Source organism: Tribolium castaneum, chromosome 1 (genome assembly GCF_031307605.1).
Source record: "Tribolium castaneum strain GA2 chromosome 1, icTriCast1.1, whole genome shotgun sequence".
NCBI classification, from domain to species: Eukaryota; Metazoa; Arthropoda; class Insecta; order Coleoptera; family Tenebrionidae; genus Tribolium; species Tribolium castaneum.
Genome location: NC_087394.1, coordinates 21,351,666 through 21,365,868, shown reverse-complemented (window position 1 = coordinate 21,365,868; position 14,203 = coordinate 21,351,666). Strand labels below are relative to the sequence as shown.

At 30.6% G+C, this 14,203-nt stretch overlaps 2 protein-coding genes across 4 annotated transcripts in view; both read left to right on the top strand.

The window, feature by feature from the left end:
• The window catches only part of Tmc (Transmembrane channel-like), a 49,658-nt gene that overhangs the window by 24,591 nt on the left and 10,864 nt on the right, over positions 1-14,203 (top strand). The window lies entirely within an intron of this gene.
• Positions 1,407-11,542, top strand: LOC103314594 (pancreatic lipase-related protein 2). The gene is made up of 4 exons (XM_008201011.3): positions 1,407-1,600; positions 1,693-1,841; positions 7,915-8,361; positions 11,178-11,542. The coding sequence occupies exons 1-4, from the start codon at positions 1,464-1,466 to the stop codon at positions 11,447-11,449; spliced, it is 1,005 nt and encodes a 334-aa protein (XP_008199233.1). The 5' UTR covers positions 1,407-1,463; the 3' UTR covers positions 11,450-11,542.

The following is a 14,203-nucleotide window of genomic DNA, read 5'->3' as shown; positions in this document are numbered from 1 at the left end:
AAAACTTACACAGGGGAATTCCTGGTCAAAATATCTTTCATTTGATGCCATTTAAAATTTAGAAGGGGTTGTTTGTATTACAAAAAGGGTTAGTGCCATAACTTTTAGAAGTACACTAAAAAGTGTTCTCCATTAAGTAAAAATTGACCAATCTCGTGATTTTTTTTATTTTTTGTTTATTTTCGGAGATATTAAGGGTGGTGAGTTTTTTTTAAATCACCTTGTATATGGTTCTTTTCGTTTATGAAATAATACCAGATCAGGAATTATGTGTTTGTAAGCATATAATAAAAATTAAAAATTTTATTCAATTCATACGAAAACAAATATAGTACTTTTTAGTGTAAGTAATTGTTTTACTTAAAATTTCTCTTAAATCTCAGAATTAAAAAAAAATTAAAATAACAGGTATGTAAAATGCATACGTAAATAAGGCCAAGGTTACTCGAAATACACGTACCTGGTCGAAAATCATACTTGAATCCTGAACATGAGTTACATCACCATCTTGATTATTATTCGTATAAAAAATAATAGTCAACATTGCTTATTAATTTAATGTTAAGTTGATTTTCAAACTATATTACAGCACAGAGTTGACTTGATGTTTTTTTAAATCAAATCTACAAATATACAAATTTGCAAGACCAGAATATTTCGGTTTTACTTCAACGAGTTGTTAAATTTTCAACCTCAATGGATCATTAACGTTTTTATTTTATTTTTATAATCAACTTTATACAGAGGGATAGACTATTTCGAATAGTTTTTGTTAACAGAAACTATTGATTGTTTAGAAAAATATCTACTCATTATTTTAACAGATCTATTTTTTTAGCTAATCGATATTTTAATAAATGGGGTATCAATGTAAGGATAATAAAAATTTTGGTGTAACAAGGAACAGCCCACTAAATTTAATATCCTGGCTGCTAATAATTTAGTAAAAAGTGGAAATAGAATATAAAGATAAGAGCGGAGGCGTCTTTATTATGGTGCAACTTTTAACGGTCTTCTGACCCATTAAACGTTCCATTTAAAAAATATGACTTATAGTATAGTATGAACGTTATTCTCGCAAGCCCTGGAAACGTGGCTGCAAGCTTGCAACATGTTAGTTTGTACCATATTGTTCACGCAACCTATTATGATTTGAGTCTCATATTGAAATTTATATTTCATCAAAATATGAAAATGTTTACTGTTATTTATTTGTGCTTTAGGAATTGTGTACATAAAACGAATTTGAATTACCTCTCGAACTATTATTTCAATTTATTTTACGGCTAACTGAAAAATTGCATTATTGAGTTTATATGTGCGCTTCATTTGAAGAGTCTTCCTTCGTACCGCATTGTTTTTTAATAACAAATAATTTCGAAACCGCGATGACTACAACGCAATGTCAATTTTCGCTTAGTGAGTATGTTGCCGCAGATCGGCTTACAGCATTTCCTTGCGAAATGTGGTTTAAAATCTCTTTGCTAGTGTGCTGTACTGGCAGAATTAGTGGAGTGTTGTACCCCATTAGGAGCAATTTCAGGGAAGCTGTTAGCTACTCTCCGCCGGAGGACGAAGTGACTTTTCACTTGTATCACCGGTAGGTATTTTTTCGATCAATATTTTCGCATTTTTCAAAGCTCTAAATGAATTGGACTTGAATAATCTGCTTATGTGGGATATTATCTGCAGAAGCAACTTTTCAAAAGATGACCAGCTCTTCATCGGCGATATTGGATCGATCTTGAATTCTCGATTTAATCCGGATTTATCTACCAAGATTATCATTCACGGATGGACTCACGGGAGAGATGTGCCATGGGTGGTGGAGATGAGGGAAGGTAATTTCTTTTTTGGATGGATTTGTGTAAATTTCGTCCTTCACATTTAAGCCAAGCATTTTGGACCTTAAACTGATAACATACTTTATCTTTCTTAAGCTTGACCTCATTTTGGTGGCATAACTCTTGCGTAAATTTTTACACGTTCTTTTTGTATTCTGCATAGCTGCATTTACAAAAAAAAAACTAAAAAATAATAACTTGACTTACGGAAATTAATAAATACAGAATGGACCAGGGGTGCGTAATCGATCTAAACTTTCTTGTTACTTGAAATATTGTCATGCCGTTTTCTTTATCCAACAGATCGACCTAAAGTCCACAAAGTATATTTTATACAAAAATATTTTTATTCTACATAAGGCGTTGTATACAGGGTGGCAAACCAAAGTTATATTTTTTTAATGAAACACCCTATATATTTTTACATAATTATATTCTACGCAAAAAAATAATGTAACTTTATACAAGGTGCTCAAAAACTGGCGCACCAACTCACTGGTACGTTGTTAAAAAGCATGTATAGATCACGGGAAAAATCTTGAAAAAATTCTTAAAATCATATTTTTAAAAATATGACTTTAAGTCAATTTATCATATAATAAAATCGGCGTGGCAATATTTTAAATAGCAAAAAAGTTATAGACCGATTACACAACCCTGGGTCACCCTGTAATATTTATATTATTAAGTAAAGTATATTAAGTAACTTTTTTATAAAACAATTTTTACCCACAATCGCTTACTTACAAATTAATACTAAATAAAGATTCACTGACTTGTAATATAAAAAATACACAGAGACAAACATTTGTTGACCTCCAAAAAGTGTGCCGATTGTTATGTCACATTTAAATAATTTGTTATAAGAGAGTAAATAGAAAGGAAAATGTGTTAAGAAGTTTAGATTAATTTCCATTGTTTTAGCGTTTTTAGTATAGGTACATAATTGAAGGGAATAAAGTGCAAGACAGCTACCATAAAATAGTTGATTCATAAGTGTGGTGACATTTATAAAATGAAATGCTGTTTTCAACAAAATGAAAATAAAGAAAAATTGTTTCGCTTCATAATTGGAGTAAAAACGTAACCTCTGGCAATAAACAAGCCTCTTTGTTTCTTAACAGTTTTCTACTTTCTAAATTTGATTATTAGTAAAAATACAGTGAACACGTATTTATCTGGATGAAATTTGGCCGCTCATTATTTATTCGCTGCTTCGTTGCATTATTAGTGGAAAGCTGAATAATCACTAGTGGGAACACATATCCAAATCCGTATGTATAACATCGAATTCTGTAAATATAATGTAACTATTTGTGCCATAAACATAATTGGAATTTTGTGTAAATATTACTTGATATGTCAATGTTGTAGTTGGAAATGTATCAGTGTTATTAGTTTACAAATGTAGATATGTTTATAATTATTCTGCAAATCCTCACTGAATCTGGTTTATCCCACAGCCACAACTTCTTTCAATAGTCTGAGCACCTTGCTTAAACTTTGCAAACTTTTCAGTGTTAAAGCGCAACTTTGTAAAAAATTAAAGTCGGGTATTCTCTCGTGTTTTAAAATGTACAAAGTTTAAAGACTTGCTTTGTTCTAACCATAACGTAGTGTTAGCTTGACTGTCGAAAAAATACTTAAGGAGATATACAGCTTTAACTTCGTTATTTAGTATCCAATTGTTGCAAAAGGAGTTGGAAAGGTAATTTGTTTTTCTAAACTACTGCTCACATTTTATTACTATCTACAGAATTAATTGTCTTCAATGAGATTATTGAACTGATGTCTGCATTTCGTCAAATAAGATACATAAAATGGCGTAACCAAAATTTCGTAATTTTAACCAACTTTGAGCCATTTCTGACATTAATTGATTTTTTGCCGACCTCAACAGGAAATGGCATTGTCTACCCTCCAAATATCTCATTGAAGTTTATCATTAAGTTCCGAAGGAGAAAAGCGTAGTATGTTATTCTTGAACACTATCAAATTTACAGCATGGATTTCTCAATAAAAAACATCAGATTATTTTTATCAAATTTAACGCAATTTTAAGCCTTGTTGAGTCTAAATTGAAAAATAAAATGCTAGCCAGTAAATTTTGAAACAAAGTACTGAAATGACGGTTTTTTGACGATTTTTTCGATGCCAAAATGAAAGTTGCACAGTATAAATATTTGAATAACTTTTTTTAACTTCTGCTATCATCAAATATGTGCAAAACAATCAAATTTACGCTGTATTTTGAATATTCGAATTTTTATTTATCTTCGTAATTAGAAGTAAGTATTATCTGTTTCAAAACTTCAAAATTTGCTGTTATAACAATTAAATTATTCAGGTACTTCAAGGAAATAATAGCCAATGGAATAGTTTCAATGAAAGATCCAATCATTAATAACTACTTTCCAATTTTATCAATCTTATTTAAAAAAATAATTTGATAAAATACGACCGTTGGCATTTTTATAGTTTTGAAACAGCTAATACTTCTAGTTCCGGTTCCGGTCTGTAATTTTCTTAGTTTTCATACATTCACTAAGGGATGAAAAAAATAAGAAGATACGAGGATGTAAACGCAAAGTGTCCAAATTTTAGTTTTTAAAAAATAGTTACAAAATCGTTTTTTTTATCCTATCGTAAACGGTAAAATAGCATTTCGTTCATTGTTTACTTCATGGTAAAACTGTTTATCGGCTTGAGAAATATATGGTTCACAAACATTGAAGCTTTTCTTTTTTTTAGTTTTTAACGTTTTTTTCATTATTGAATTTTTTGATTTTCATCATCTGGGTTTATGATCGTCAGTCAAAATAACTCATTGTTTTAATCGATATATTGGGGGATGGAATAATAGTAGAATAAAATAATAATAGAATAATCTAGTTTGATAATGAAGGCGATTAATAAACGAAACTCTTTAAAGAGAGCGGATAACCTTTAATAGTTGAGCTTATGAAGTGCCCATTAACAAACGAGTTTATTATAATATTTTTTCGTTGACCATAAACTCTTTTTTTGTAATAAAATTAAAAAGTAATTACAAATCAAAACCAATTGCATCTTTTTCATCGCATCGATAAAGATGAGACCGTATAAAATACCCTCATTTTTTGTTTCCCTTGAGATAGACAATTTTGTAAATTTTTCAACACTTTCCATTCATTTTTCCTCAATGTCTATCTGAAGATACATTTTTAATTTCACGTCTATTAATACATCCTTTTTTAAATAAAATAATTTATTAATATTGAATTGATAAAAGATCAACGAAAAAGAAATTGTACATGACGATAAAATTCACCATTATCTTCCCAATTATAATCTTGGATGTAATAAGAAATTATTACTTTTTACATAATTAAAGGACTAAAATGACTTATTGGAAGAAGGTTTTATTTAGTTAGATATTGTTTTGTTAGAAAAATGTCTTAGGCCCGGTTTCATCAATGAAAGCTATATTTTAGTATTATCGGTTCACATTCATAAAAACCATTTCCTAGTGTCAATTCTTTATATTGGGCTTGTGTAAGTCGGTCTCTAAATGAGCGCCAATGTTTCTAGTAATTTATAGTGAGAAATTTGTCAGAATTGACAGTGTCTTAGAAGCTATGAAAGTTTTTAAAATCCGTTAATTATTGACTTAAATAAAATTTGTGAAAGTCCAGAATCAGGAAAAAATAACCATCTCATTTTAGTTTTTTACTGCGCTTGTGCCAGGTGTCAATTTTGAAAGCGAATTAGTAGTTAGTACTGTCAATCGGTACACTAAACAACTGTGAGCACGGCGTACCAACCCAACAACTCTACAGCTGGTTGTTATACATGTGAAAATATCGTAGTAAAATAAATCTACAGAAACAATTGTTATAATCATATAAGCTGTTTCAAAACTGTAGAAATGCCAAAGTAGCATTTTCCCGAACTATTTTTTGTAAATAAGGTTGATAGAAAAGTAGAATAGTTATTAATGAGTAGATCTCTCAATAAAACTATAAATTATATTAGCTGTTAATTTTTTAAAGTGCATGAATAATTTATAAGAATTAATTTTTAGAGAAATTGCAATCTTGGCATTTCTATAGTTTTGTAACAGCTAATAGTAACGATTGGTTTTAACTGTTTCTTAGATTTAACCAAAGGTTGTAAAGCAGGACCTTAAGTAACTAATTCACATTTCAATTTAAACAATATTGAATAAAACTAAATGTTGATATTTATTATTAGGTAATCATTATTTTATTTTTTCTACAATCGCTATCCAAAATAAATACCTATTTGCGCTTAGAGTTAGCATTGCAAAGTTGGCGTTTCCTCAAAACTATAACTTTGTTGCTTTAACGCAACAAAATGGAAAAAACGTTCGCTCTCCCATTTTTTATTGAAATTAAATGTCAACTGATTTATGTAACTAGTAACAACGAGTAAACTGAAAATAAATAATTTCTGATTTTAATAAATTATTACATCGTTTTGTCCTGAATATTATGGTATAGTCTTATTACCTGCGATCGAGAAAAAATCTTGTATGTGTTACAAGCGCAAATGATCAGTGTCGATTTCGAGGAAATGCCGCACTCCTTCGTCGCGTGTCAACAAATTCGAATTAGTATAATTGTACTACTTTGGGCTCTTAATACAGAAATAGCAAGTGCATTTGATTAACAGTGCATTTGTTTTGCCTCTTAAACATTTCACCACTCAAATATGACGTTACAAAAAATCTGTAAATTTCTTAGTTTTCATATATTCACTAAGGGATGTTTACCAAAGAAAACAATAGGTTTCTAGCTTTATCTATCAGAAAGAAGATACGAGGATGTAAACGCAAAGTCTGCCCAATTTTAGTTTAAAAAAATACAAAATCGTTTTTTATAGTGAAGGCAATTCCAAATTAGAAAACGATTTTCTGGCTCCAATTTAGCAGACCATTTTACATGAGAATCGATTTAATAAATAGTGCAATTGAATGCGGACGAACTTAAATAGGCGTTTTTTGGGACGAGTCGAATTGGTTCCCAAATTCTGTAATCCTCTCTAATTATAGTCGAATTGGTTCCCGTCGGTCAGGTAGGTCAGATAAACAGATTAAAGTATTATGATAACAGAAATGGCGTCTGTAAGTGTATGAACAAATTTACAAGTTCCAAAACGTTCAAAAACAAATCGTATTTTAACAATTTAAAGGCTGTGGACAAATATTTCTTCGAGTATTCAAGTACTTCCAAAACGATGGAGAAGGCGCATAGAACTTAATGGGTACTATGTCGAAAAATGTCAAAATTATATTTGTAATTTGTCTCCATTTTGATGCTTTAATAGTATTAATAGACATATTAACGAACGCAACGTCATCATGTGAGATGTCTTAGTAGTCATTACTTGACGAAACATTTTACGAAATTTACAGGAGAGCATTGGGCTTAAAAAACTACATTCTCCTTTTTTTTAAATAACCAGTTAGACATGAATAAATGAAGTTGTTGTTGGATTTTGTGCCAAGAAAATAATTATTTAAACATTTCTACCAGCTTTAAATCTAAAATATTAACATATATTTGGCTTAATCCTTTTTACCTACCGGCTCATGCAGGAGCCAATTCGACCATCACCTTTTACAGAATTATACTTGTAGAGATTATTCGGAACCAATTCGACCACGACCAAAATGACCGGTTTTTTGAGGTCCGATTAAATACTATAATTATAATTTAAAAAATTAAATTATTAATTATATTATTTTATAATACGAGTAAATCTCTTTTTGTTTGTAAGTGACTCGCATAAGCTAGGGATAGCGATTGTAAGATAACTTTTAAAGCTTCTACACTGATAGAATTTGGTATTATATTTCTTTACCATGGCTTGGCTTTCTCCACCTTTAGAATGATATCTCACAATATAGTAGGGGCTGCAATTTTAAATTTTAAAGTAAGAGTAACTAATGTTCGGGGACGAAACCTAACAACACGTAATAAATAATGTTCGTTTTAAACGTTCTTGGCTTTCTACGTGTGATAATTTTTTTCGCTGCAGAAATGAAGATATTGTTTGAGTATTTCAGCTATGGCCGAACTGGACTTATGGAACATTATTGTGGTGGATTGGGCCCCCTTGTCCCACGCCATTTACACCGAAGCTCGCATCCACACCGGTGTCGTCAGTCGTCAGTTAACCTCCTTTTGCATCTTCATGGCGCAATCAACCGGCATCAGGATGTCATCAGTTCACATGATAGGCCACAGTATGGGAGCCCAAATCGCTGCATCTGCAGGCTACAAACTCCAACTCGTCCTAAATCAAACTCTGGCCAGAATTTCAGGACTAGACCCTGCGGCCCCTTTGTACGAATGGCCTCATGTCGAGTCCCTTGATGAAATTCTGGACCCGGGGGACGCTTCCTTCGTGGACGTCATCCACACGAACGGGAGACACCTCGGGACCATTTTTCCGTCGGGGCACGTCGATTATTACCCAAACGGCGGCCAACACCAGCCCGGATGCGGCTTTTGTGAGTGAATTTAATGATAGTCCGGGAGCAAGCTACCCGAATTCAACATGGCCGTCCGGACTCGACTGCACACGATTACTGAAAACTGATTCTTTAGTAGAACTTCCTGCTGAATTCGAAACTGTAAGTCTCTTTTTGATTTCAAGTTGCCTTCATTATGAAAAAGACGTTTTTCTGAAAATTTTTGAAAAACTAAAATTGCGCAAATTTTGTGTTTACATCGTCATATTTTCCTTCTGACTAAACCTTGAAAATTCACTTTTTTTGCACTAGATTCTCCCGTATCTGTAGATTCTAACGTATAGAAACAAGCTTTAAATTTTACAAAACAAAAGTAAGAAAATTACAATTTTCTTGTATCGTGTCAAATTTGTGTAGTGGAATTTTCGAGATGAGAGAAATTGTTTTAGTTTAAAAGATAAACCCTTACATAAGCAAAATAAAATGATGCCAATAGTTTATATAAGTTTTTGGTACAAGAATCATTTCGATCCCTAGTAGCACACTTGTATAACCGCCAATTCCCAAATGTGACGCTTTTATAAGCTAACTGTTAGTTAACCACTTTATCTAAGCGTGGTTATATTTGGGTTATATAATTTCCTTTACATCTCGCTTATGCTTAGTTATCTAACCATTATATTGCTCTTATATAACTTTTGCCTAAAGTTTATTTAAAAAACTCATAGTAGATTTTAATACAAACAAAAATTTTAAATATTTAGGATAAATAAATTGGTGCTTCTATCCAGCCTCTTTGGGGTGCACAACAAATATTGTTCAGTGTTTTGTTGATTCCTTGTTGAAAAATACCAAAAGAATCTTTAGGAATGAGTTATGCAAGAAAATGTTCGATGACCAGAACTAACATAGAACTACTTATCTTAAGACCGAAGATGGTGTAGGAGTAATAGGAAAGATGAAGTGCCATCTTTAGGCAAAACTTCTAACGTAGTCAGTGTTATCTTTTTCCTCCAAAGAACAAGAGTTTGTCAATCTGTTAATAATTTACAGTTATCAGGAACTAAAGTATTACTATTTTCAAAAACGTATTGTTTACTGTTTTCTTCATTGTTTTCTCAGCTTTGGACAAATTCTCCGAACCCAGCTTAACATTCTAAGATGTAGGTCGGCAGGTAGAAAAAGAGAAAACATTTATTCCTAGAATAATTTGCTTTGGTTTTGACAAATTAATTTTTTTTGTGGTCAAAACTAAAATACATTTAGGCAAACTTTTTTCAGCTTTCAATTAAATATAAATTCAAATTGTGCTCTACTTACATGATAAACAATAAATAAATAAATATAAATATAGATTCATGTGGTTGCAACACGTAGAAGTAAAGAAAGAGCAAAAATCACTATTGAATGCATTTTTCGACCAACAAACTAGATAATTTTCTACTATATAACCAAAAATTTCTTAGATCACTTATTTTGTTTTGTAATTATTATTAATTACAAACATTTTAAGGGTCAAAAAATGGTAAATCATAAAATCATTAATAATTTTTCACGTCAAAACAGATTTTTTACCACCTAAATCTTTTGCAATAGGTTAAAATCATGCATTTTATTCATAAATCATCACTTTCTTAACTTTTTTCGTCGTTTTTTTTAAATATGTGACTATAGCTTAAGAATGAACTAAATTACCCAAAAATGCCTGAAATCACGTAAATGCTTTTTAAATAATGAGTAATAAAGAATCTCCGTTCAATCACTTTTGTGAATACGTAAGTTACAATACAAACATTATTATTAAAGAATTTTCAATTTAACATCATGCGACGTTTGATTTATTAATCAGAAAAAGAAAGCAATTGCCGAGCTTGATTTAAGAGACACAACATCTTATGGTCTTAAAAGGTAAAAAAAGAAATGACTAAAATGTGTAATTTTAACTAATTTCAAGAATTTGTCAACTTGAGTTAACAAATAAACTGTTCTTTGACGAGAAAATTATTAATTATTGTATTATTTACCGTTTTTTGACCTTTGAAATGTTAGTAAGTGAAAAAAATAGACCTAAAACTATGGGGAACATACTAACGACACAGCGCGACATTTGACCTAACGAGCTTAGTCCAGTGGTCCTGTAGTCACTACAAAGAGAGATATGCCGCGATCTCCACCTCGCGCGCATTTTGCAGTAACTTTGAATTGCAATAACTTGATGAGTATTACTGATCCTGAAATTATTCTTGCACCAAAAACTTATTTAAACTATTGGCATTATTTTATCTCGTTATGTAAGGGTCTATCTTTTTAAATAAAAAAATTCCTCGCATCTCATAAATTCCACTACACAAATATGACACGTTACAAAAATTGTAATTTTTTTACTTTTGTTTTATAAAATTTAAAGCTTGTTTATATATGTTAGAATCTACAGATACAGGAGAATGTAGTGCAAAAAAAAACAAATTTACAAGCTTTATTCAGAAGGAAAATATGACGATGTAAACACAAAATTTGCGCAATTTTAGCTTTTCAAAAATTTTCAGAAAAACGGTTTTTTGATAATGACCGAAATTCCAAATCAAAAAGCGACATACAGACTCGAATTCCGCAGGAAATTCTACATAAGAATCAGTTTTCAGCAATCGTGTGCAACCGAGTCCGGACCAACTTCTTAAATAAACGACTTTTGAGATGCCTGCTCCCGGACTGTGACTAGTTTTCGTGAGTAATTAAATTGAATTTGAAAGTGGACGAGGTAATTCCCGGCTTAAAAATCCAGTCATTGATATTTTGAGGGCGCAACAGTATTTTACATGAGTTTTATCGTTGTCGGCAATAAATATCTGTCGCAGGGGTCTGCAGCCACATGCGGTCATGCGAATTCTGGACGGCTTCCGTAAAGAAACCTGATTTATTCAAGGCATATTCGTTCCAGTCCTGGGATGAATATTTAGCAGGAAACACAGATGGACTGATCGCAGTCCCGATGGGAATTGCAGCCAATCCGAGTATACCTTACGGTTCATATTTTCTCGAAACCACTGACGAGGAGAGGGCTTACCTCAACACCACCACTACAATTCTTGACAGCTTCAGAAAGAGGAAGAAAAGACAGAGGAGATAAAATGAATTGCTTGCTTATCCTATATCTGTCACGGTTTTTTATTTATTTAGTGATTTGTATTTTCTCATTTTTGTTACCCAATAAAGTAATTAATAGAAAACTGTTTCTTTTAGAAATCGTTATTTTATTAGATACACTAGATAAGTGTGCAGTGTAACTATTCTTTAAGGTTGAACTATACTCAGAACGTCCAAAGAGGAGCTGTTCAAGCAAGCGCGTGAACGCAAAATTTGAAATTGGAATTTTAAGAAAAGTAATAAACAAAATGCTTTCTTTACAATTGTATGTTGTTCCTAAATTTAGTCACTACCTCACAGGTCAGTTTGTGTTTCATTTTAACTATTTGTAACCGAGTGTAAAAAAGGTTAAAAAGTTGATTTAATTTGTTGTTCTATTGAAAAAATGGTAAGTTCAATTTGGATGAAAAAAGTATAGTGACTTTCTGAGGACCTTAGCAGCAATATACATAAATTTGAAAACATTTGTTAGTGTCATTTAAAAATAAAACAAAAAACCTCAATTTTTAGCCATTTTATTTTTTTATTAAAAAATGGTTTTAGGTTTTTTGATAATTTTTTGTATAGGTCTTTGTATATGACTTACCATAAAAACATTAAAATTATTACGCTGTTTACCCCGTTATAACTTGGTTACAAATATTTAAATCGAGATAAGAACTGATCTGTGAAGTAATAAGTGAACCTATGAATATCATCCAATTATAAAAAAACGATTTTGTGTATTATTTCTATTAAAAATTGAGTTCAAATTAGTGCATTCGCACGCCCGCCTCGACGGTGAGCCCTGTATAGTTCCACGTTAACGTGAAAATATGCCGTTTTATCTACAAAAAATTAATTAATGTAATCATTTAAAATGTGTTCTAAAATTGCCATGTCTGCCCGAACGTGAAATTAGTAGCTGCTTTTTTTTCTTCAACCAATGTTTATGAATTAAACGCTCTTTACAAAAAGTGGGTAATTTCGTTGTGTAAATTTTATCTTTTTTCATAATTGTAGAAAAATATACTTTTACACGATTGAAACAATTTTCAGGTATAGCAACAATTTCTATTTATATCTGCCGGTGAAATTATTGATTTGAATATTTATTAAATTAATTAGTCAACAGCAACCAGGTTGCAACAATAATTGCTATTCGTTAATAAAGAGATATATGAAACATTTATTATTCATAAAAAGAGGGTACACCACTAATGACAGACATAAATATCAATACCCGTATTGCAACTCAAATTTATTTTGGTTCATTGCAATTACTGTTGTAATTGTACTCTAGTTTGCTGCCGCACGATAATAATTATTATCGTGTAATAAGATTCAAAATTACAATTACAAATCTCGTGTCTGTTTACGAATAAAACCTTATCAATAAAAAAAGATATGGTAATACGAAAATTGTGTACTTTACAAACAAAACCTAAAAAATGGGTTTTTCTAAAAAACTCTATTTATCATTTCCAGCTTTTTAATTTGCTAAAAAACTTAATGCTAAAAATGAGTTCCTACTTTTTTTCCAATACAACTAACTCTGACTTGACCGTTACTTTGTACCTAAAACATAATAATTATTTCTGTTATTAATTTTAATTAAATAACCAACCAAGTCATGTGAGCAAACATCAGGATATAAAAATAAGTAGGAATCAATCAACCTTTAAAAGTATTGGGCAAATACTTTACATTATTAAGTGAAAGGATACTTTTGTTGGTTATCGATAAAGAATCACGCAAAATTGCCAGAGCTTTAAATTTAGCTTTTAAAAAATTACACCCCTAGATTTATGCAATTATTGTTAAAGAATTGCAGAGAAATTTACCTTTTTTTTACCAAAATACTTATTAATGTTTATCGAAATTTGCAAACTACAGATATCGAATTTTTTAACAAGTGCTAACTCAAATTCGATCCCTACTGACTGCGCCACTTAAGTTTGTGGAAACAAGATCTGGTTTTGTACAAAATTTAAATATTGAAGTAATAACACTAATAACTAATAAAATAATCCACAGAATTTATCTTTATAATGATAGGTCATTTTCCAAAAAATCCTCGATCTCGTGAGTTTAATTTTTTAAATGTTATTCTTAGTCATTGAGTAATGACGTCATTTTTTTATTTTTATTTTTTTTTATTTAGAAAATAAAATAAAATAAAATAAGTTAAACAAGTATTTGATAATTTTACACAAAGGGCTATATATTCTTGCTATATTTTATAAAGGGTGATTGTTTTTTGTTTATTTTTCGGGTTTAAGTCTCTGCATGCTTATATTTAATTAACTTTAATATAAAAAAGTATTGCCTCTTATAAAATGAAACAAGAACAAAAAGATAAAACCTTTTATATGTAGTCGTTCATATTTTTTATCTTTAATGTATTCTTTTTTAATTTTTACGACCTGAGAGATAAAGAAGTGTACTATTAAAACAGAAAAGAAAAATGTCGCTTGTCGGTTCCCAACTATAACGTCATACATGTTGTTATGCAATAATGTCAAAATGTATAACATCTAAAAAATAAAATTGACCTGTTCGAGGAGTTTTGTGAAAAAAGTCTCATGACAAAGATGTAAATTTTGTGCGATACTTTTGGTTCAGTATGTATAAAAAATTGCTAATCCCATTTTAATAAAAGTGATTCTACCGAAAAACTACGAGTAGATCGAATTCTTTACTTTGCTGCTATGATTGTGTACACAATGTGGAATTTTTTATTGGAATAAAATTCATA

What these genes read in the sequence shown, in the direction of transcription:
- LOC103314594 (XM_008201011.3), top strand. Translation starts at nt 1,464, where the DNA reads ATGTGGTTTAAAATCTCTTTGCTAGTGTGCTGTACTGGCAGAATTAGT. An exon ending in GGTGGTGGAGATGAGGGAAG is followed by an intron (nt 1,842 to 7,914) that starts GTAATTTCTTTT and finishes TGAGTATTTCAG; the next exon opens with CTATGGCCGAACTGGACTTA. An exon ending in CCAGCCCGGATGCGGCTTTT is followed by an intron (nt 8,362 to 11,177) that starts GTGAGTGAATTT and finishes TATCTGTCGCAG; the next exon opens with GGGTCTGCAGCCACATGCGG.